The following is a 21,892-nucleotide window of genomic DNA, read 5'->3' as shown; positions in this document are numbered from 1 at the left end:
GGGCAATCCAGCGGGCCCCAACTGCTGTGCCCTGCCTGAGCACTCTCGCCACTGGCCCGGCACTCGAGCCAAGAGCTCTCCCCCCCAGCAGACCTGTGACCATCACACTCCGGATGCGAGCGCCACTGAGCTCCTGCAGGACGGCCGTCGTCTCCCTCTTCAGGCGGTTCTCCATCACCAGGAGGCCCAGGAAGGCCAGGCCGGACTCCACCCCTTCTCTGTGAGGAGAGGCAGGGAGGAGGCTGAGCCTGCGGTCCTCCACGCGGTGGTTTAGAGCCCTCTCTCTGATGGTATGGCAAGGAAATTCAGCTCCAAAAGTTGCAAGAGCCGGGACTTTTTAATGTAGGGGGAAATAATGGGGTGGGGTCTGTGTGTGTGTCCCAGATATGCCCAGTTGGGTGCATGGTGTGCTGGGAGTGAGAGATTTGCAAATATTTCCATCTCCCCACCCATCAGCCCTTCCTCTCCGGTTGCCTCGAGTACAAGCATTTTGACAGAGCTAAAATGTGGAGAAAGGGGAAGATGAACTTGGAAGTCTGTGAGCTGAATAGCTGGATCTTACACGTTGCAGCTGCCCCTCCGCATGGCTCACCTTTCCAGGTCACTGAAGGCCACTCCGTCAGGAAGGACGAGCGTCTTGTGGGCCAAGCCGATGACCCGGAAGCCCTGAGCCGTGAAGTGTTTCAGCTCAGCCTGGAAGTTGGTTGGAACTGGGGAAGGGGAAATGGCTCCAGTCGGTGCTGAGAAGGTGTTCACCCCGATATGTTACGCCACCCTCTGTGCTTTTGTGCAACTCCGTGCAACACTGGGAGGAGCCAGGAGGCAGCAGCGCTGCTGGACAATCCACGGCCGTGGCTTGGGGGGGGTCGTGTCCTCCACAGGCCCTTCCTTCTTCTGACCTTCCCTGGGCCAACTGCCCCTGGGCCTCCTGGCTCTTCCTTCATCCCCACCAACCAGGCAAGAATCAGTGCCCAGTTTTCCAGCAAATCCATCTGGGATTCTCAAATCTTCATGGTCTCACATCAAACTGGGCCCTGACCCGGTCCAGGCCCAGGCCCAGGTCTCCCTTGTCCCTGGATTCTTGCTCTGGCCCATCGGCCCAGTGCAGATCCTCCTGCCTCCTTCACCATCCCACCCCTTTCCTGGAACTGGAGAACAGCAACCCCAGAAAGAGGAGGTCTCTACCAGCCATTGTGCGGCACGGCCACCCATTATGTGAAAGCCACCAATGGAGGAATGGGCCCCGCACGTTAATTGCGCATCAGGAAAGCTCAGGAATGCAACTGCCCTGAAAGGCCAGTGAAGACACTTTCCCTTTTGCACAAGGAAACAATTAATCCAGGCAGCTGGGAAAAAGAATCGCAAAACAGCATCCAGAAGAAGAGAGTATATTAACTTGTACGCCATGTCCATTGTATAAGGCTGAGGGACGTTGGGAAGACGGCCTCTGTTGTTGTTGCAACAACTTCCGCTGGCATAGGATTATTAATGCCCCCCCAGTAATGAAAGAGGAAGGGGCGAGGTCTAGCCCACAAGCCAAACATTGGCCGTAGAGGTTCCCCCACCGATTCCCTGGCTCCTGTCTGGCTGCTCCCTGACTTCACCCCCACCCCCAGGCTCTAGTGCAGAAGCTCTTATCTCCTGTCAGCAGAGGTCAAGAGATTGTCCCCGGCTGGGCTTCAATCACCCTTGTTGAGGTCAGTCGAGACTCCTGGCCGCATGGAGGATTGGGGGTGAAGAGGAAGTGCCAGACCTCCCCCAAGGCTGCAACCCCACCTGGCCAGCTTAAAAAATCCACGGACAAACATGGTCTTCGGTGGTGTTAAGATGATTCCGGAACAGGTTAAGCACCCAGCCTGTCTGCTGAGAGAAACACCAGCATTCCCCATCAAGTGTGGAGCTGAACGAGGAGGCAGGATTCCTCTCTGACCGGGGGTTTTGGTTCTTTGACCCTCACCAGTAAGTCCTTCACAAAAGCTGGCCACCGTCTCTGGCGCTCCCTTCAGGTAGAGCTCGTACCCGCTCTTCCCAAGTTCTTGCGTGATGACGGACATTCTCAGCAAGGAGGAGGAAAAGGGGAACTGATGCAGGATTACGATGCCTTCCACGGGGGCCTGGGGAGGGAAGGGAAGCAGATGGAACCTTGAGGAACAGGCAGAAGAGCTGCAACTGGGGGCAGGGGCAGGCCAAAGAAACGTAATTTGAGAAAGTGTCTCAGGCTTGACCCTCCCTCGTTCTCTTGAAGCGGGGAGGTGCTTTCAGACCTGCAAGATTCTGTTACTGTAACTTTATAATAGAAGTAGTATCAGCATTCGTAACTTCGGCTTCCTAGTCTGGCCTACCTCAAAGAGCTGACATCAGGGCAGGCTGAAGGTTAACTTCCACAGCCTGCCCATAAGTTTGCCAGGGCAGGATTTTAGGAGGAGCAGATGCTTCTTTGAGACAAGGAAGGGATGCCTTTACGGGTGTGATGGTTAGGCCTCTCCTGAAAAGAAGACCAAGCTGGACTTCCACAGTTGGTCAAGCTGTATCTGATCTTCGGTTCTGGAGCTAAGTTCAGCAGCTGGTAGGGGCTTCGTGGAAGAATATAATGATTTTAATTAACTCTGATCCAAATTTGACTCTGATCTGGGGGCAGAAACAGGCTTGGTCATCCTAGTGGATGACCCTCCTGGGATAGCCAAGGAGGATACAGCCCTCTTATTTCTCTTGGACCTCTCTGGGATTTTGATGCCACCAACGATGGTCTCCTCCAGCAGAGCCTGGCTCGGTTCGGTTGGAGAGCCTGGTGCTACAGTGACACCAGTGGTTTCAGAAAGTGGCTCAGAGGGACTTGAGTCTTTGGACTGTAGGTAGCTTTGTTCGTGTCCACCCCTTGAAAGTCTGGGCTGCGGTCACCAGTAGGTTGCTGGTCTGCTCTCCCCCACCCAACATTCAGAAGGCGGGTCTGGAACTCATGAACTGGTGCTCAGAGGCAACACGGGCATGAGGACGAGGGCCTACAAGGTGGATCTTTGTTCTAGAGAAGATGGAACTGTTGTGGGCTGGGAGATCTGACGAGGGAGAAGTTTCACCTGTACATGGGAAGGGCTTTGCTCACTCGGAAGGACCAGGTCTACGTCCTGGCTAATGGCCATAAGCCCACATGCTTCCCAACTCCATCCAAATGTTATCCCGGCTTTTAAAGCTTTTGTTGTTGTTTATTCGTTTAGTCGCTTCCGACTCTTCTTGACTTCATGGACCAGCCCATGCCAGAGCTTCCTGTCGGTCATCAACACCCCCAGCTCCCCCAGGGACGAGTCCGTCCCCTCCAGAATATCATCCATCCACCTTGCCCTTGGTCGGCCCCTCTTCCTTCTGCCCTCCACTCTCCCCAGCATCAGCACCTTCTCCAGGGTGTCCTGTCTTCTCATTATGTGGCCAAAGTATTTCAGTTTTGCCTTTAATATCGTTCCCTCAAGTGAGCAGTCTGACTTTATTTCCTGGAGGATGGACTGGTTTGATCTTCTTGCAGTCCAGGGCACTCTCAGAATTTTCCTCCAACACCACAGTTCAAAAGCATCGATCTTCCTTCTCTCAGCCTTCCTTATGGTCCAGCTCTCGCAGCCATATGTTACTACGGGGAACACCATTGCTTTAACTATGCGGACCTTTGTTGTCAGTGTGATGTCTCTGCTCTTAACTATTTTATCGAGATTTGTCATTGCTCTTCTCCCAAGGATTAAGCGTCTTCTGATTTCCTGACTGCAGTCAGCATCTGCAGTAATCTTTGCACCTAGGAATACAAAGTCTTTCACTGCTTCTACATTTTCTCCCTCTATTTGCCAGTTATCAATCAAGCTGGTTGCCATAATCTTGGTTTTTTTGAGGTTTAGCTGCAAGCCAGCTTTTGCACCTTCTTCTTTCACCTTCATCATAAGGCTCCTCAGTTCCTCTTCACTTTCAGCCATCAAAGTGGTATCATCTGCATATCTGAGATTGTTAACGTTTCTTCCAGTGATTTTAACTCCAGCCTTGGATTCCTCAAGCCCAGCATGTCGCATGATGTGTTCTGCATACAAGTTGAATAGGTAGGGTGAGAGTATACAGCCCTGCCGTACTCCTTTCCCAATCTTAAACCAGTCCGTTGTTCCGTGGTCTGTTCTTACTGTTGCTACTTGGTCGTTATACAGATTCTTCAGGAGGCAGACAAGGTGACCTGGTATCCCCATACCACTAAGAACTTGCCACAGTTTGTGATGGTCCACACAGTCAAAGGCTTTAGAATAGTCAATAAAACAGAAATAGAGGTTTTTCTGAAACTCCCTGGCTTTTTCCATTATCCAGCGGATATTGGCAATTTGGTCTCTAGTTCCTCTGCCTTTTCTAAACCCAGCTTGTACATCTGGCAATTCTCGCTCCATGAATTGCTGAAGTCTACCTTGCAGGATCTTGAGCATGACCTTACCGGCATGTGAAATGAGTGCCGCTGTTCGATAGTTTGAACATTCTTTAGTGTTTCCATTTTTTGGTAAGGGGATATAACTTGATTTTTTCCAATCCGATGGCCATTCTTGTGTTTTCCAAATTTGCTGGCATATAGCATGCATTACCTTGACAGCATCATCTTGCAAGATTTTGAACAGTTCAGCTGGGATGTCGTCGACTCCTGCTGCCTTGTTATTAGCAATGCTTCTTAAGGCCCATTCAACCTCACTCTTCAGGATGTCTGGCTCTAGCTCACTGACCACACTGTCAAAGCTATCCCCGATATTGTTACCCTTCCTATACAGGTCTTCTGTATATTCTTGCCACCTTTTCTTGATCTCTTCTTCTTCTGTTAGGTCCTTGCCATCTTTGTTTTTGATCATACCCATTTTGGCCTGAAATTTACCTCCGATGATTCTAATTTTCTGGAAGAGGTCTCTTGTCCTTCCTATTCTATTGTCTTCTTCCACTTCCACGCATTGCTTGTTTAAAAAGAATTCCTTATCTCTTCTGGCTAACCTCTGGAATTTTGCATTTAATTGGGCATATCTCCCCCTATCACTGTTGCCTTTTGCTTTCCTTCTTTCTTGGGCTACTTCTAGTGTCTCAGCAGACAGCCATTTTGCCTTCTTGGTTTTCTCTTTCTTTGGGATGTATTTTGTTGCCGCCTCCTGAACAATGTGGCGAACTTCTGTCCATAGCTCTTCCGGGACCCTATCTACTAAGTCCAGTCCCTTAAATCTATTCTTCACCTCCACTGCCTATTCCTTAGGGATATTAGTGAGCTCATATCTAGCTGATCTGTGGGTCTTCCCTAATCTCTTTAGTCTGATCCTAAATTGTGCAAGAAGAAGTTCGTGATCTGAACTACAGTCAGCTCCAGGTCTTGTTTTTACCGACTGTATAGATGTCCGCCACCTTTGGCTGCAAAGGATGTAGTCAATCTGGTGAAGTCCATGTATAAAGCCGTCTCTTAGGTTGTTGGAAGAGAGTGTTTGTTATGCAGAGTGAGTTGTCTTGGCAAAATTCTATCAGCCTATGTCCTGCTTCATTTTGTTCTCCCAGGCCATGCTTACCTGTAATTCCAGGTGTCATTTGACTGCCCACCTTAGCATTCCAGTCTCCTGTGATGAAAATAACATCTCTTTTAGGCGTGTTGTCCAGTAGGTGCTGCAGATCCTCATAGAACTGCTCTACTTCAACTTCTTCAGCATCTGTGGTTGGGGCGTATATTTGGATCACTGTGATGTTAGATGGCTTGCCCTGAATTCGAATTGAGATCATTCTATCGTTTTTTGGATTGTATCCAAGCACTGCTTTAGCCACTTTACTATTAATTATGAAGGCTACTCCATTTCTTCTGTGGTCCTCTTGTCCACAGTAGTAGATCTGGTGGTCGTTTGATGTGAAGTGGCCCATTCCAGTCCATTTCAGTTCACTGATGCCCAAAATCTCCATCTTTAACCTTGACATCTCACCAAGAACCACATCCAATTCGCCCTGGCTCATAGATCTTACATTCCAGGTTCCAATGGTGTGTCGATCCTTAGAACATCGGATTCGCCGTTCACCACCAGCACCGTCGGCCGCTAGCCGTCCTTTCGGCTTTGAGCTAGCTGCGTCATCACGTCTGGGGCTAGTTGAGCTCATCCTCTGTTCCTCCCCAGTAGCATTTTGACCATCTTCCGACCTGGGGGTCTCATCTTCCGATGGTATACCAACGTATCTCTGGTTGTACTGATCCATTTAGTTTTCAGGGCAAGAATACTGGGGTGGGTTGCCATTACCTTCCCCAGGGATCGCATTTAGTCTGAGCTCTCTGTCACAACCTTCCTGTCTTGGGTGGCCCTTCACGGTTTAGCTCATGGCGTCATTGAGGTGCTCAAGCTCCAGCACCACGACAAGGTAACGATCCTTTGCTGAAGTTTTAAAGCTATAAAGCTTTAAATCTAGATTACTTGAAAGGAGACTGCCCCGGCACACACCCCCCCCGCAAGAACAGCATCTGAGACCCTGCTGGTTGCCCACCAGCAAGCTGGCAGTTCTGCAAGTCAATGCTGAGAGGTGCTTCTGACTGGTGGCTTAAATAAATAAACAAAGGGATTAAATGATAATACCGTAATGGTACAAATACTCAGACCTCCATCTGCTTTCTCCTTACCTGCTTGCATCTGTGAGAAAATAAGCTCCAGATGCAAACCCATTTGTTGTGATCTTAGATTTTTCCCAGCCTTCATGGACAGAGAACTCCCATCCTGATTCTCCACAACTCATTTTCGTTTCCTGCACCACCCCAGGGAAAAAGCAGGGCCGGAGAATCTGCTTACCGGGGAAGCGGCAGGGCCTGGTTTCACAATGATGCACAATTCGGGTAGGCTGGTTCTGCTGTTTTCCGGTTGGTGGTCTTCCATTTCCTGGTATGGGAAAAATAATCAGAAATATTAGAAGGCATTCTAGAGCCTACAGGTGTGTACGTGCACGTGACGTGAATGAGAAGCACAATATTCAGCATACTGAAAACCTGGTTTTGCTGTCAGAAAGAGTCCGGTTTTGTGGGTTTAGGACTAAGAAGGTACTTCGGCCTGTGGGCTTACGGGTTAGCAGTGGTCACTTTGGTTATGCACCAGTGAAAGACTGGAGCAGTATTTCTCAGCCTTGGCAACTTGAAGACGTGTGGACTTCAACTCCCAGAATTCCAGAGCCAGCCATGCTTCTCCAGGCTGTGCATGGTTTTATACGCTCCATCACGGCCCCCAGTTGCTTGTTTCAGGTCTTGCTGTACCGTCTTCTGAATGAGTGGAGGCCAAGTCTAAAAAGGACTACCTGTCCTGTCAGTTGCTGTATTTATGCTGAAACAGGCCAATGCCCAATCAGTCACACTGGTCAAGCACCCTACCCCAGGAAACAACAGGGTGAGGCCAGGCTCAGGATCAACCCCTGCCAGGTTTGGGAGGACCAAAAGTCCCATCTGAGACCTTGAGAGTGTGAGAAAAGGGGATAACAATGTTGTTTTTGCAATAGTTGTTTCTACAATAGAAAAGAACTTGCTTTTTCAGAAAATTGCCAAATGAAGCTTGCTTTCTAGTGAATCGCAAAACTAGGCTTGCTTGTTGGTATATTGAGGATGTGGGATATGTGGTTAGGGGAACAGGAGACTGTGTCTCCATATTAGCAGGTGTAAAGGAAATAAACTGCCTAACCAATGCTGAAAATATGCTCAAAACCAGTTCTAGTGAACTTGTGATCAGACACGACCCTGACCTACTTGCTCCAAGGGGGCTAGCTGCCTTATAAGGAAAGAAGTAAATAAGGGACTGGGAGAGGTAAAAAGTGGGGAATGGGAGATATAAACAGAGGCGGGACTTCCTACAGTATTTTAGGCGTTTCGGATAGGCTGTTAACTCCTCAGTACCTATCCAATGGGGAACAGGAGGAGGGCTTCTAACAGCGGGGGTGGGGGTGGGGGTGGGGGTGGGGGGTAGGGAATAAAACCGCATGCTTTGTGTGAAGGGGTGTGCCTATTTTGGCCGGGCACCCGTCCTTGCAAGAACGTTAATAAAACCTTTTTGCTGCTTCTCAAGACTTTGTCAACTTTATTCAGTGAGGGACTTTTCCCACAAGTGGAGCAGCCAGAAATCCTCCCTTCGCAGGCAACTTCCCCTCCTTTTAAGCCAGGCTCTCCTTTGGGCCCCTAAGACAGTTTCTTCCTCAGTTTTCCTCTCTCCCCTCCTGGCTGTTTTGGGAAGCTCTGAGATCTACCGTCCTCTCCCAGGCCTGCCTCTTTCTTGCAGCTGATTTTCCCCCTCCGTGTCCTCCGAATGGTCCTCCTGCCCCACCCAAGCCCCTTTCCTCACCCAACCCACAAATTTCACCCAGAGACTTCAGCCCCCCCCCCAGGCTATGATCTCCATCTCCGGAGCCCCGTGACAGTCTACGCCCATAATCCTAGGGTGTGCATGTTACTTAGCTTGGTAATGCAAGCGGAAAAGGCATTGCATTTAAGCAAGACGGAATTAAACACCTGATCCTTCTAGTCCTAGAAAGGAGACTGAACCAACATTACAAGCAAACAGAAAAATCACATCCTGGAGTTAAACCAAGGGCACATTTTGCTCAGACACTTAGTAACGGGGAGGGGCCGAGCACATGAAATCAGTCCTACAGTGGAAACTCTCTCCCCAGTTTTCAAGGTCGTCTTTGTTGAATTTGGCAGGTCACCATTTTCTTAAGCCTTGGTCACATGACTATGGCAGGCAGTGAGTCTACTGTGCCAGCCACATGCCAATCGCAAGCGCATGGACTGAAACCTCCACCTGTCCCTGATGTCAGATGTATCTGGAAATCATTAAAACAACCCAGAGCAATCCCTGTTGCATTTCAAACTCAGTTTAGACCACTGTTTCTCAATCTTGCATAGCTGGCTTGGGAATTCTGGGAGTTGAAGTCCACTCATCTTCAAGTTGCCACGGATGAGAAACACTGGTTTAGACTGAAGAGCTTCCTGAAGCAAGGCAGAAAGTGGGACTGGCAGAACCACTGTAGTTCACAGAAGACCTAGGAGAGTTTACAAAAACAGAAAGCCATGGCTGAGAACCCCTCAGTCACCACTACCAAGGGCTTTGCCATCCTGACAGCCACCCATTCCTTCTCTATCACATCCCCTGCACCTGCTAGAGTAAGCGTGTTTATGCTCTGAAACTATTTTCTTGGTGTCCGTTAAGGAGGGCATCTGCACAGAGCCCAGGGTGGGTGGCTGGTCTCCCCAGCTCCCCTTTTCCAGAGCGAGACGGAGAGCTGGAGCTGTAAGGCCTCACCTCCCCATCATCAGAGGCCTAGCTGAACTGCAGCACCTACCCTTGGGCATCACTTAACAGCTGATGGGTCAGACAGTGCCCTACAGGGATTTGCCCAGCCAGGAAACCTTCTGCAGATTCCTGAAGATTTATGGTCTTCCCTTCCTGGAACTCGCCCTTTCCTGATGCCTGTACAGGGAGCCCAGAACTCAGCATGCAATGTGGGGTGGCTGCTAAAGGGGCAGACTATCTGTCTTGCTAACCCCTCTGTGCCAGCCAGAAACATGGCAAGGAGTGACTCTGGCAGGAATGTAGCTGGAAGTGCTCACTGCAGCCCCAAGAAGAAGGAAGACCTTTTCTTCCCCTTCCCAGCAATTCCCCCGCAAGAGCTGGAAAACTTCAGGAAGGCAGAAGCAGCCAGAATGGAATTAGGCTCACCCAGTTTGTGCCCTCAAACATCTTCAGGTCCAGCGGATCTCCCTGGATCTTCCCATCCAGCAGCAACAGGGAATGGCAAGTTGCCATGGCTCTGCATAACGGCCCCCAGGGCAAAGGGGGCCCTGAGAAGCTGTGCACACTCTGGAAGCTGAGGCGGAGATGGGGATTAAGGTGCGCTCCCTTGTGTGCAGGACAGAAGGAGGAACCGTTTCCCAGCTGGCTCCCTGGGCAGAAGTGCTGCCTGCGTGGTGGCAGGAAGCCTCTGGGTGGCTCACTCCTCCTTCAGCCATCCTTGGGCCTGAATGCCAGCATTCCCTGGGCAGAAGAGTGCCGGTGCCTCCAGGGCAGGTCAGCCAAGGGCACAGCAGCCAGGGGCCACTTAGGAGTTGCAAGACTCTGGTCCATGTCATTCCCACCCCAGGGGCAGGACCAGGAAGGAGGCAGCCCAGGGCAGGGGGGCAACCGGACACCTCCAAGTCCTCTTTCTCCAGCTCCTTTGGCCAGACACATTTACTACCATGCTCTGGTGAGCAACAGAAGAAAATTATAATTGTGCCCCAAAACAGGCTGATCACTGTTTTCTCCCCCTTCATTTCCCCCACACACATTCTGACCCCTCTGGGTGATGGCGCCCTGCCTACCCTGCAGTCCTCCACCTCTACCCTCCTCCCGCCCCCCACCAAAAAGGTCAAGTGTGGCTCTCGGCTCAGAAAAGGTGGCTTTTCCCATCATAGTGCTCAGTTTCTGAGCATCCACGATTAAGTGGCGAGATTGCAAAAGCCCTTCTGCCGATTCCTTGGGCCTGAAGCGCCACCTCCATCCTTTGCGAGGAAGGATTGGCCAGTGGGAGACCAGCCCCTCTGCTAGTCCTCAGGGCAGCTGGCCAGGCTGCTTTTCCTGGCAGGACCCAGAAAGCGGCCCGGAAGGCAACAGCCCGCTGGCAAACTTCCAGCTTTCCAGGCCAGTCTCCTCTTCAGCACTCTTCCATTTTTTGCCCCCGGGAATCGCATTCTTTAAGCTCAGTCAGATTCCCATTCCACATGCCTTACCTCTTGTTTTGGCAAGGAACAACGCCCCAGAGATCCAGCCCATCCTCGGTTAGGGTGCCTGTCTGGGTTAAAGGAAGAGCCGGATTATGCCACGCGAGAGAGGGTGCAAGCACTCTGCTCCCACACGCGTGAATGGAAGCAAGGGAAGGGGGGGACGGGAGGGGGTGCCAAAGCGGAGGCAGGCACCTGAAGGAAACAGCATTCTGCAGGGTGGACATGAAGGAGCCGGTCAAGGCATCGTGGTCAAGGGCAGCAATCCCGAGGACTTGGAAGAGGCTGAGAAGAATCTCCCGGAAGCCAGGCCACCCTCCCCAGGGTGAATCTCCCGGAAGCTCTTCACTCACTCACATTTGCACTTGCACTCACACACACACACACACACAGAGCCGCACCTTATCAAAGCACACCAAGTTGATTTGACCGCAGATGTTGATCCTCTGGGGACTAATGCAGAAAATCTTCTTCTTGGTAAGCCTCCGCTGGGCATAGACAATGCTGGTGGTCAAGGCTGCTGGGATGGCCGGTGGGACGGCGATGGTCAGGAGCAGGAGAGCCATGGCCACCGTGTCTGATGTGGGTCGCTGGAAAGGACACAGCAGTTGGTGTGGGCAGACCCTGCCAAGGAGCCTGTGCAGGCTGCTCAGCTCTTGCCTCCCCAGGAAGGCAGCCTGACAGGCGAGGGGAAGTTTGGCAGTACTGGGGGGGGGGTCTCTTCCCAAAACAGGGAGGGTGTTCACAGTCAGCTGTCTCTGCAGAGAGGAGCACAGATGTGGGGAGGGGTCAGCCCATCCTTTGCTGCCAATTGCAAGGGGGCAAGCTGTTGAGGTGCCAGTTCTGCAGCCTTTCCACTGCAGCCTGTCTGGGCAACCTTCAACCACAGAACATCCTCTCGACCAGTGTTTCTCAACCTTGGCAACTTGAAGACGGGTGGACTTCAACTCCCAGAATTCCCCAGCCAGCCATGGCTGGGGAATTCTGGGAGTTGAAGTCCACCCGTCTTCAGGTTGCCAAGGTTGAGAAACACTGCTCTGGACGCTGTCCTGGGTAAGTGCAAATACTTCTGATCCTTCCTGCCCTCTGGAATCTGGGCATACCCCAAACAGACCCACCGTAAACCTCTTTTCTTTAGGAGAAAAAGCCCACACGACACTGGGCATGGGGAGGGAGGGGAGAAACAAAGTTGGAGTGGGGGGGGCAGCAGAACTTGCAAGTCTGTCCCGGCAGAGCACCTCTTGGTCCTCCACACTGCAACCTGTTGCTTCTGCTTCAGCTTCATCTGCTCCTCCTCATGCACCCAGACAGGCTGCAGCAGAGCCCGGCCAGACGGAGGGAGGGAGGGGCAGCACCGTGTCCCCTGCTTGCCCGTGAAATTTTGCTGGGCCCTGCATCATCCTCGAGCTGCTTCTGGGACCCACCTTCCGGGTCACGTACACGCAGGTTGCGTAGATCAGCCCCAAGATCCCAATCACAGCCAGGCACACGACGAACTGGAAGGCTTCTCGGTACAGCCTGAAGCTGAGTGGCTTTGGGTAGAGGATGGACCTCACCAGGTCTCCCTTGGCAGTACGGAAGCCTGCAGGGGAACACGCAGTGGGCAAGGGGCACTTGAGGGCACTCGTCCCGAACTGGCACCGGGGGAGACAGCATGGGGGCCTCCCGAGGTTCTCACTTCCCAGGCCAAAGCAGGAGCAACCTGTCCCAGATGAGGATTAAGCAAAAAGGGTTGCAGCTCCCAGCTCAGCATCTCAAGGGGCTCCTCAGCTGGCCAGAAAGAAAGACAGGCTCTTTTATCCCCTCAGAAGCCGGGAAGGGCTGCAGAGGGGCCAGGCCACGTCCTGCATTTTGGAGAAAGGAGCCCGTCAGTGAAGGGACAGCCATGACTGACAATTGGTGAGCAGGCCAGCCGAAACAGCACACATAGAACAGAGGCACGGAAAGGTCCCTGGTTCGTTTCGAAGCCGGATGCCCCTCACAGAAAGTGCTTCGTCTTGTCCTGCCCATAAAATAACAGCTGGGACTCCCAGGTGAGAATTGGGTGCCCGAACAGGACTCTGCAGAGCCACTGCCTTGCTGCAGCCCTGGAAAGGGGGTCCGGTTCCTGGGAAGCAGCGAGATCCGTCCTGCCCAGAGCTGACCCCTGGTGTCAAGGGCGGGCCTAGCGCCGGCTCAAGGATCAACCGCCGGGACGCGGTTTGGACTCCCACTGTGAAATGGGCCCCTTCCTGCTGCGGGCTTTTCTGCCTGCTTGCTTTTGTTAGCATTTGAGTATATGTATACATTGGCACCAGAGAAGTTATTTCTTGAAGGCTGCGGGCATCTCCACCTGGATTAATGTGGAACAATGGAACAGGTTCATAAAGCTGAAACTGCCCTGGGAGATCACTGAGTGCAACGCCCTACTAGGTGGTGGGTGGGGGGCTGCTAATCAGAGCTTTGTTCTTCCTGATTTCATATTATTCCTACTAGTTTGTTTACTGGTTTAAGTACAGCAGCACCGTTTTCCTTTGCTCCGGGGCCTCTGGCGTACTTTCTGTTTGGACCAGTTAGTAAGCCTGCGCTGTTCCTGACTGATTGCTTGGGGGGGGGGGCGGACACTGAATCAGCATGAAAGGCAGGCTGTACAGGCTCCTACCCAAGCAGGCTGATTCCCTTGGCCTGGGCAGTCAGCGGAGACAGAGACATCCCTTTGCCATCCTTCATTCTCATCATAAATCTCTCAGCCTCACTCGGGAGAGTTTGCAAATCAAGCTGAGCAGCGCACAGCGATGACTTGGGGGAAGGTACCCCCAACAGGGAGGCTTTCTCACTAAGGCTTCATCAGTGACAGGCCTCCAGATGTGTTTTTTTTGGGGGGGGGGGAGAGGACTGCCAAAGCCTGAAAATAATTGGCCAACAGGTTAGAGGGATCTGGGTCCAGACCAGATGGTTAAAGAACTGTACATCAGCGTTTCCCACCTGCTCCTGAGCTGGAATGTGTTACAGACATAAAATTTTACGGAGCAACCTGAATCAGGAAATTATGAGTGAAAGTCAATATTTAACCTCTTTTCTTCATAAGAACTCCAACTCCAGCCATATCTGTAACCAGGGACATTGTGAAAATAAAAAGTAAAGGCCATGAACCTCTGTGCAATGGTTCTGGGAGCAGCGTCAAGTCCAGAAATGCTTCACTCTCCCTGCACTCCCAGGTTTGTGCCCTGAACATCCTCCTCTTCCGCCCTCCATCTGGTGGTGGGACAGCTCCTTCCCCCCTTCCCAGGCTTGCCCGCTGGTGCTGCCAGGGACCCAGACCCTCTGCTCCTCCCCGTCCTCCCAGGAGAGCAAAGCCACTGGTCCTCCGACGCACACGCACCAGTTTGCAGCACAACGGCCTGGACAGGCCCCGGGCCTGCTCGCCTGGTCTGGATCACCTCCGTGCCACAGAAGAGGACGTGCCGCCGGTAATCCCCCATCCCGTACACTTTCCAGGGCAGGGTGTTGTCGGTGTGAGGCAGGGGGCTCTTCGTGACCGGGACACTTTCACCTAAAGGTCACGGAAAATCGCACACGGCTCAGTGCCCTTCACCCTCCTCGATATGGAGCCTGGCGGGGTGCGGCAACGGACCAGCGGCTGCCCCAGGAACGTGCGAGCTGCCTCCGGATTCAGGAGAGGAAAGGGAGGGAGAGGGAGCCAGGGGCGGCAGGGAAGGCTCTTCCGCCGCGGGAGACGGGGAGGCTCAGGGCTCCTGGGCTCCGCTTCTCCACCCGCTGCCGTCATCTGCAAGCGGCTCTCCGAGCAAACCGGCAGCCGAGGCGAGAAATGGCCTTCGGGGACGGGCGTCCACGGAGACGCCGCTCGCAGAGCGGAGGCGCAGCCAGAGGGGCGGGCAGGCGGGCTGCTGCCGGCAGCCAGTGGGGAACGCCATCCCGGTTGGATGACAGCAGCCGTACAGTGCACCTTCCACCCTGAAACAACCAGAGTCTCATACCCACACGGCCCCCTGCGTGTGCATACACACGGGCACACCCCCGCTCTCCCCGCGTCCCTCCCCGCAAGGCTCCTCTCTCGGCCCGCCAGAGCCACAGGCCGCGAGGAGCAGAAGCGCCCCGGACGCACGAACCGCCGGCGGCCTGTACCGGTGAGCATCCCCTCGTTGACCACGCAGCTCCCCTCCAACAGGATGGCGTCGCAGGGCAGGGAGAACCGCTGGCCCTCCAACAGGAGGAGGTCGCCCGGGACTAAGTGGCAGGACTCCGAGGTGCGGCTCCCTGGGGGGACGAGAAAGAGAGGGAGGCGGCGCTCGCCCGATCGCGGACCTGGGCCGGAACCTTTAGCCGCGTCCTTTCGTCTCCTTTCATTTTTGTGTGCGGGGGAGGCGAGGAGGCTTTGGTTGCTCCGGGAACTGCAGTAGTTTGGGAAGGAATTTGGTGCAGACGCTTTCCCGGGTGCCTCTCTGGGCCAGCCAGAGGAAGGGGCAGGGACGGAAGGAGAGCTCCCCCCCCCTCCGGTCAAATTGCTGGAGTGAGCAGGGCGTCAAAGAAGGCAACGCGGAAGCCCATTCCCCACGGGACTGGTAGTCAGTATGGGCTGGGGAGAGGAAAGGGGGATGTGGGGCAGGAAAGGGGAGGGGAGGGGAGCAGAGCGGAGGGGAGGGGAGGGTTATTGGTCTCACCACACCCACCTTCGCCTTTCGCCCAGACTGTGACTTGGACCCGGTTGTGCTCCTTCACCAGGTTGTGCAGCTTGAGGGATTGCTGGGGGTGCGGGGGTGGGGGGAGAAGGTTAAAGGGCTGGAACTGGACCGTCTCTGGCTCTGCCTCCTCTTTCTAGCCGGGGGAGGGAAGGCTAATCCAGATCCCGGGGGCGGGGCGGGTGTGAGATTTGCCAAATTCTATCAGTCACCTGGAAAATCTAATAAGCCATCCATCCATCCATCCATCTCTCTCTCTCTCTCTCTCTCTCTCTCACACACACACACACACACACACAAACACGGAGAAAGGGTTTCTCCAGAGGGGTGACCTATGGAGGCAACCATTCTCTGTTTCTCTCCTTTTGGATGGCGATAAAGGAAGACAAAGAAGCAGCTGGAGAATGTGGCAAGGCAACCTGCCCCTCCCTACTGAAAACACATATTTGAGGGAGAGAACTGCAGGACGAAGGGCTCTCCCGAAAGAAGGATGAGGCTCCTTGCCAGGAGAGCTGGGTGATGACGGGGGTGGGGTGGGGTGGGGGACTTGCACGCTCCCCTTTCCCTCTGGGTTGGAGAAGGAAGATTCTGCAGATTCTGGCTGGGGCTGGGGACCACTCACTTCCTCTGCCCTTCACTTTGGAGGGGTGGGAAGCCGAGATGGGAACCCAGAGTGGCTCCCAAGAGGACACTGAGGCCAAAGCTCGGACAGTCCGCCCTGGGCTTGTCCGCTTTATCCTTGTGGCCTCTCAGGGGACCTCCCTTCTACTTCAGGGCTGGGCCCCGGAGCCTGAGAGATGAATCAGGCCCGGGCCCGTCTAGTCTCTCTAGCTGGCCAGCAGGTGCTCTGGCCCCCCGCCAGCAAGGCCCAAAAACAAGGGTGCTGGACTCCCATCCTCACGTGCCAGCCGAGGTTTGGCAGGCAGGGGCCTTCGGTTCTCCCTTTCAGGGGCTCCAAGCCCCCCCCCCCATGTTCTCGCTCAAAGGGACAGGAGTGAAAATGTGTGACTCTGGCCCAGCTCTCTGAAGCTCAGAGGACAAGGACAGGCTTCCAGGCTCTCAGGCATCAGCAGGAGAGACAGCCATCAAAGGCAAACTGGGGGGGGGGGGGGGAAGAGAGCTCTGTTCCCCCCATACCCTAAGACCAGAACTGCAAAGCTCCTCCCTCCCCCACAAAAACAGCCCCAGGAAAAAGAGGAGTCAGCCTTCCCAGGTCCAGGGCTTCCAGGCTCTCAGGCATCAGCAGGAGAGACAGCCATCAAAGGCAAACTGGGGGGGGGGGGAAGAGAGCTCTGTTCCCCCCATACCCTAAGACCAGAACTGCAAAGCTCCTCCCTCCCCCACAAAAACAGCCCCAGGAAAAAGAGGAGTCAGCCTTCCCAGGTCCCCTCCCCACACTGACCCCTGGGGGTAGAAGTCAGCAGGGACAGCTGCCACAGGCCCTGGGGATCCCCAGGTCAGTCCAGTCCCAGGAAGTGCAGCCCAGGAAGTAATAAGTGTGCGGAGAGTTCCCTGAGCATGTGCAGAGTCCCCTGAGCAGGTCGCTCCATCTCTGGACAAAGCCAGAGTAATGAGAATCACAGGACCAGGCAGACCCAGCCACGGAGGCTGACCAGGCAGCCTTGGCCCATCCCTCTCTCCCCCCCCACCCCTCACAGGGTTGTGTGCCCTTCCTTGAGTGCCTGGGGAGAGACGGGGCATTGATCCAGCAGATAAAACAAATGGGTGGGAGCGAGATCCCCTCTTCTGTGAGATCGCAATGGGCGGGACCAGACTTCTGGGTGGGGCAGCAGCGTGAACTCACCTGCCGAAGGTCATACACAGTGAGGGAGATGGAGATAACAGAGAGGATGATGATGGCCACGGAGAACTCGATGTAGCCCTGGCTGAGCCAGAGGGCCAGCGTGAAGGCTTGGAAGACGTAGAAGGGGTTCAGGATCTGCCAGCAGAGAACATGGGTAGGCTCTCAGGGTAGCCCTGGGGCACCCGCAAAGCACCCACAGGCATTCAGCCCTGTGGCAACCACCCTTTGCAAGAACGGCAAGGACAGACGCGGCATCTGTAGGGCCAGCGGGGCACCCTCGAGTCTCACAGGACTCCATGGGGACCTCCCATTTGCCCCCTGTGTGCCCCAGTGCCAGCTGGACTGGCAGACTTGGCTTGCACCCGGGGCAACAGCAAGCAGCTCTGCACCAACCCCCAGTTGCCACCAGAGGTTCAGCCCTCCACCCGGCACTCGCTGCACCCCAGGGATGCCGGCCGCCCTTGCCACAGCTCAGGAGGAGGTGCTGGGAAACCCCACCCCACTCCCCGGTGCCCACAGCACCCACAGCTGAGCTGGCACTGCTCGAAGGAGACCCAGATTGGCATCATCACAAGCGGTGGGGACATGGTCTCCCTCCTATTCCCACAAGAGCACCATGCTTTTTGGAGAACAAGATTTGCTGTGGCTTGGCTCCCCGAGAGAAGTGTCCCAACCCCCGAGGTAGAATACCTTGAATTTTCTGAATTGGCTCTTCACCATCTGAGACCTACCAGAAGCCTCACAAAAGAGCCCAGATTTTGACCCCAAGACCCCACCCCTTCTCCCTGGCATCCTCAACACCTTTGCCAGGGACAGCCAGGCAGCACCCTGTTACCTCTTTAAAAAGCAGCTTCCAGATGGGACGGATTTCGATCTCAATGGTGTTGGGGCCACACACCAAACTCCTGTGAAGGCGGGAGGGAGAAGCGCTTTGTGAGGCCAAGCGGCCACCAGCAGGTGAGGAGGAGCAGATTGAGGAGCAGGTGAGGAGAGAACAACACACTCTGCTTTGGACTACTGCAATGCACTGTATGTGGGGCTGCCCTTGAAGAGCATTCAGAAGCTTCAGCTGGTATAGAATGCAGCTGCCCAGGTTGTAAATAGTGTCAGCTACTTGGCACATGGAACACCCCTGCTTCAGGGGCTGCATTGGTTGCCATAGTGTTTCTGGGTGCGATTTAAGGTGCTGGTTGTCCCCTTTAAAGCCCTTTGTGGCTTGGGACTGGGTTACCTGAGGGACCGTCTTCTCCCAGCTGTCTCTACCCATCCAATCCAGTCTGGAGGGATGAGCATGCTCTGGGTCCCGTCAGCCAAGGAATGTCAGCTGGTGGGGACCAGGAGACGTGCCTTCTCTGCCACAGCGCCTGCCCTCTGGAACATCCCCCCTCCTGAGATCAGGATGGCCCCGACCCGGCTGGCTTTTCCGAAGGCCTTGAAGACCCGGCTTTGTGCCCAGGCCTGGGGCCCCGAGTGTGTGAAGGGCCTCATTTCCTGGTTATGCTGACACCGATGGATTTTAATATCTCTTGGCTGTGTTTATATTTAATTTTGTGTATTGTTTTAATTGTTAGATTGTTTTTATGACTGTTTGCTGCCCAGAGTCACTGGTTTGAGATGGACAGCTATATAAATCAAATAAACAAACAAACAAACAAACATGGGCCAGAACAGGATTCTTCCCAGCCACCAAAAGAGAGGATCTTTAGACTAGGTTTTGGCCATCAGAAGTAGGCACCTCCAAAGCCAGATCAGGCATTTCCTGCAGCTCTCTCTCTCCCAACAGACAAGCTCTTTTGTCCCATTTGCAACACTCTACACTTGAAAAATCATCCTATCCCATCTTTTTATGGTTGCTTTTACTGAACGAATAAAACATCAAGACAAAAACTAAAAAAAAAATACACAGTTAAGAAAAGGAAAGGAAGGAAGAAAAAAAGAATTAAAACAAAAGAAGAAGAAAAATTCAGAGTGTCCACACATGCATAATTCTGTGTGTGTTTTTTCTTGGCCAGAGTCAAGGTTGATAAAATATTTAAATGCCTGTATACAGTCTTAATGCTACAGTTGTTTTAAGACACAAGCTTGTGCTATGATTAGTTTCCAGCTGGTGGAGTTCCCAACGGGCGATCCTGCAGCTTTACTGACTTCCAGTTCGGAGGACCTGGTGCTGCCAGGTGGGAGGTGCTGACTGGGGGGGGGGGGGGGAGACGTACCTGAGAGCCTTTTCCCCACTCCCCAGGCCATCTCCAAATCTGCGATGTATTTCATAGCAAGTGTTGTCATCCTCCAGTGACCTAGAAAAGGAGCCACAGCAAAACATGGTGGAGCTTGGCAGGGACCCTCTGGCTCGTCCTTCTCCTCCAGGAAGTGGGAAACTCACCCAACTCGGGCAAACTCCTTCTCAGAAAAATCCCAGAGATAGCGGATTTTTTGTACCTGGATATACCTCCCCTGTAAAAGCAACACATCACAAAAACATTAGAAAACTAGGGGCCCCGGCTGGTCTTCCCTAGCAGCCACTTCCGCCAGGCCTGGGAGCAGAAGGCCGTCCTCCGGGGGAGCAAGCAGCGGGCTCAGTGCGCCTGGGGCTCGGCTCTGCTGGGGAGGGGTCAGCATTGGGTGGCATCAGCAGGGAGGATCAGCCCTCCCCTTCCCCTCCCCGGGCTGAGCTCCCGCTCCCCCCTCCCACGCAGGATGCCGGGAGATGCCATGATGCGCAGGGATGCCCCGTGACCTCTGGAAGCATCCAGGGCAAGGCTGCCCAGCTGATGTTCTCCCTGTTCTCCCCAGATGAGGCCACCACCGTGACCTGGCTGGGTTCTTGGCCTGCAGTGGGCCTGGAGGTCTAAAACCAGGGAGGGAATGCCGGCTAAGCAGGAAGCCCGCAGGTGCAAGGCTGCCGATTTTTCCAGGGGCCGAGGCGCTCCTTGGCATGTCGCTCTGACCCCAGGCTGTGCCTGATGGAACTTGCTCAGCAGGAGGAAGAGCAAAACGAGTTGGAAGACTCTTTGCAGGGTCCCTCCACACACCCACACACAGACACACCAGCCCCACTTGTTTCCGGCTGACCCCTTGGTCCTTGCTTACTTTCGTCTCGGGCATCTTTATGGCTCTGCTTAGGACTGAATGCTTGTCTGGGCTGAAGCTGTAATCCAATTTTTCACTGCCCAAAAGATTCTGAAAGTCAAGCCAGATCACCTTCTTCCGAGCATACCTTTTGCTCTCATCCTGGGGGAGGAAAAGGGAGGAAAGGAGAGAAACTTTGGGTGAATCTTCAGACTCTTTGATTCTCCTGTTAGAGCAGGGCTGGTTTAGCTGCTTGAGCAGGAGACTGAGAGGCAGGCCCTCGTAATTATGCCACCTCCTTTTCCTATGGAAGGAAAAAGAGAGGAGGACGACGACCAGCCGCAAGGAGAGCGGACTCCGTCACAGTGGCGATGGGGGCACCGTTGGAAGGCCTGAAGGGCCGGGTTGGGGACAGACCCTCCTGGAGGAAACCTATCTGTGAGGTCACTAAGAGTTGACACTGACTTGGTAGCACATCACGTATCACGTATCATGTATCATCTATTTCTATTTCTTTCATCTGTCTGTCTATATGTATCTCTATCTATCTATCATCTATCTATCTATATCATTTAACTATAGCTAGCTAGCTAGCTAGCTATCAGCTATCTATATCCATCCATCCACCCATCCGTCCATTCTATCATCATCTGTCTTTGTTCTGGGGCCTTAGCAACTTCAACCATAGTAACAAACATTTTTTAAAAGGTAAAATTAATCCTTCAAGTGAGATTTGTCAAGTTGCCAAGAGCTCTCAATCTTCATTAGAGTAACTATGCTGGGAAACTATTTCAGATTTCTAGAATACATTTCCTTCCATGAAAACCCGGGCTAAGGATTTCAGATTTAATTTAGCAACTCCAGTACCCAGCATTAGATCAGAATAAGGAAGAACAGTGAATGCGTTGTCTTCCCCCTTGAATATTGTGGGGATTCTCTTTCCCACCAGCCCAATCTTTGGATTTCTAAACAGCAGATATGACCTTGTAGCCCAAGGGGTGAAGGCTTCACAGCAAACAAATGAAATAGTTGTGAACCACACAAGTCACAGTTTTGCTCCAAGAGAGGAGAGGCTGAAGTGCACATCCAAACTATATCTGTGTCCAGCAGGGTAGATTTGAAGCATGGGGAGAGGCTGCCAATTCTCCAGCACCTCAGTGGCAGAAAAGGTTCCTTGCTCAGGAGGGGTGAGGACATTGCTGTGCAGAGCGAGACACAACGCCCTGGCTGGGACTTCCAGGGACACGAAGGGGGGCAGTCTTGCCTCGGAGAAATAAGAGGGACCTACTGTACTTCTGAGCAGCACCACGTTGGCCTCCTCCAAGCTGCAGGGCAGGCAGTTCGCCCACACGTCCCACTCCGGTTTCCAGTGGAAGAGAAGCAGGAGGCCTCCGCAGGACAGGATGGACCCAACCAGGCACAGGGCCCTCCGGAAGCCTTGGGTCTTGTAGCCAAAGATCTCCTGGGGAGAACGTCAGTGTGAGGCACCAACGGTGGTGCAAACCCTGGCTGTTCACACAACACACTCAACCTGGTGGCTGAACGAGCCCATTTTCTGGAACATACAAAGTACTGAAGCATAAACTCAGCAGTTGGGGTGGCTTT

The 21,892-nt window shown here is 53.5% G+C and overlaps 2 protein-coding genes across 2 annotated transcripts in view; both read right to left on the bottom strand.

Annotated features, from left to right (window-relative positions):
- LOC134499535 (probable cation-transporting ATPase 13A4) overlaps window positions 1-21,892 on the bottom strand; it is a 180,240-nt gene that overhangs the window by 94,990 nt on the left and 63,358 nt on the right. The gene's annotated exons all lie outside the window — the stretch shown is intronic.
- Window positions 1-21,892, bottom strand: part of LOC134499797 (probable cation-transporting ATPase 13A5) — a 31,814-nt gene that overhangs the window by 9,619 nt on the left and 303 nt on the right. Inside the window, exons 2-18 of the mRNA XM_063306641.1 lie at window positions 21,576-21,749; window positions 20,309-20,449; window positions 19,602-19,672; window positions 19,435-19,515; window positions 18,057-18,126; window positions 17,222-17,356; window positions 15,409-15,481; window positions 14,864-14,995; window positions 14,100-14,270; window positions 12,163-12,320; window positions 11,140-11,328; window positions 10,748-10,809; window positions 9,699-9,846; window positions 6,795-6,881; window positions 1,958-2,114; window positions 593-710; window positions 94-218 (exon numbers count right to left, since the gene is read on the bottom strand). Coding sequence (XP_063162711.1) covers window positions 94-218; window positions 593-710; window positions 1,958-2,114; window positions 6,795-6,881; window positions 9,699-9,846; window positions 10,748-10,809; window positions 11,140-11,328; window positions 12,163-12,320; window positions 14,100-14,270; window positions 14,864-14,995; window positions 15,409-15,481; window positions 17,222-17,356; window positions 18,057-18,126; window positions 19,435-19,515; window positions 19,602-19,672; window positions 20,309-20,449; window positions 21,576-21,749 — 2,092 coding nt within the window. The remainder of the gene's footprint in view (window positions 1-93; window positions 219-592; window positions 711-1,957; window positions 2,115-6,794; window positions 6,882-9,698; window positions 9,847-10,747; window positions 10,810-11,139; window positions 11,329-12,162; window positions 12,321-14,099; window positions 14,271-14,863; window positions 14,996-15,408; window positions 15,482-17,221; window positions 17,357-18,056; window positions 18,127-19,434; window positions 19,516-19,601; window positions 19,673-20,308; window positions 20,450-21,575; window positions 21,750-21,892) is intronic.

Source organism: Candoia aspera, chromosome 6, assembly GCF_035149785.1.
Source record: "Candoia aspera isolate rCanAsp1 chromosome 6, rCanAsp1.hap2, whole genome shotgun sequence".
Taxonomy (NCBI): domain Eukaryota; kingdom Metazoa; phylum Chordata; class Lepidosauria; order Squamata; family Boidae; genus Candoia; species Candoia aspera.
The sequence above is the reverse complement of the archived record's forward strand: the minus strand, read 5'-3'. Positions and strand labels throughout refer to the sequence as shown.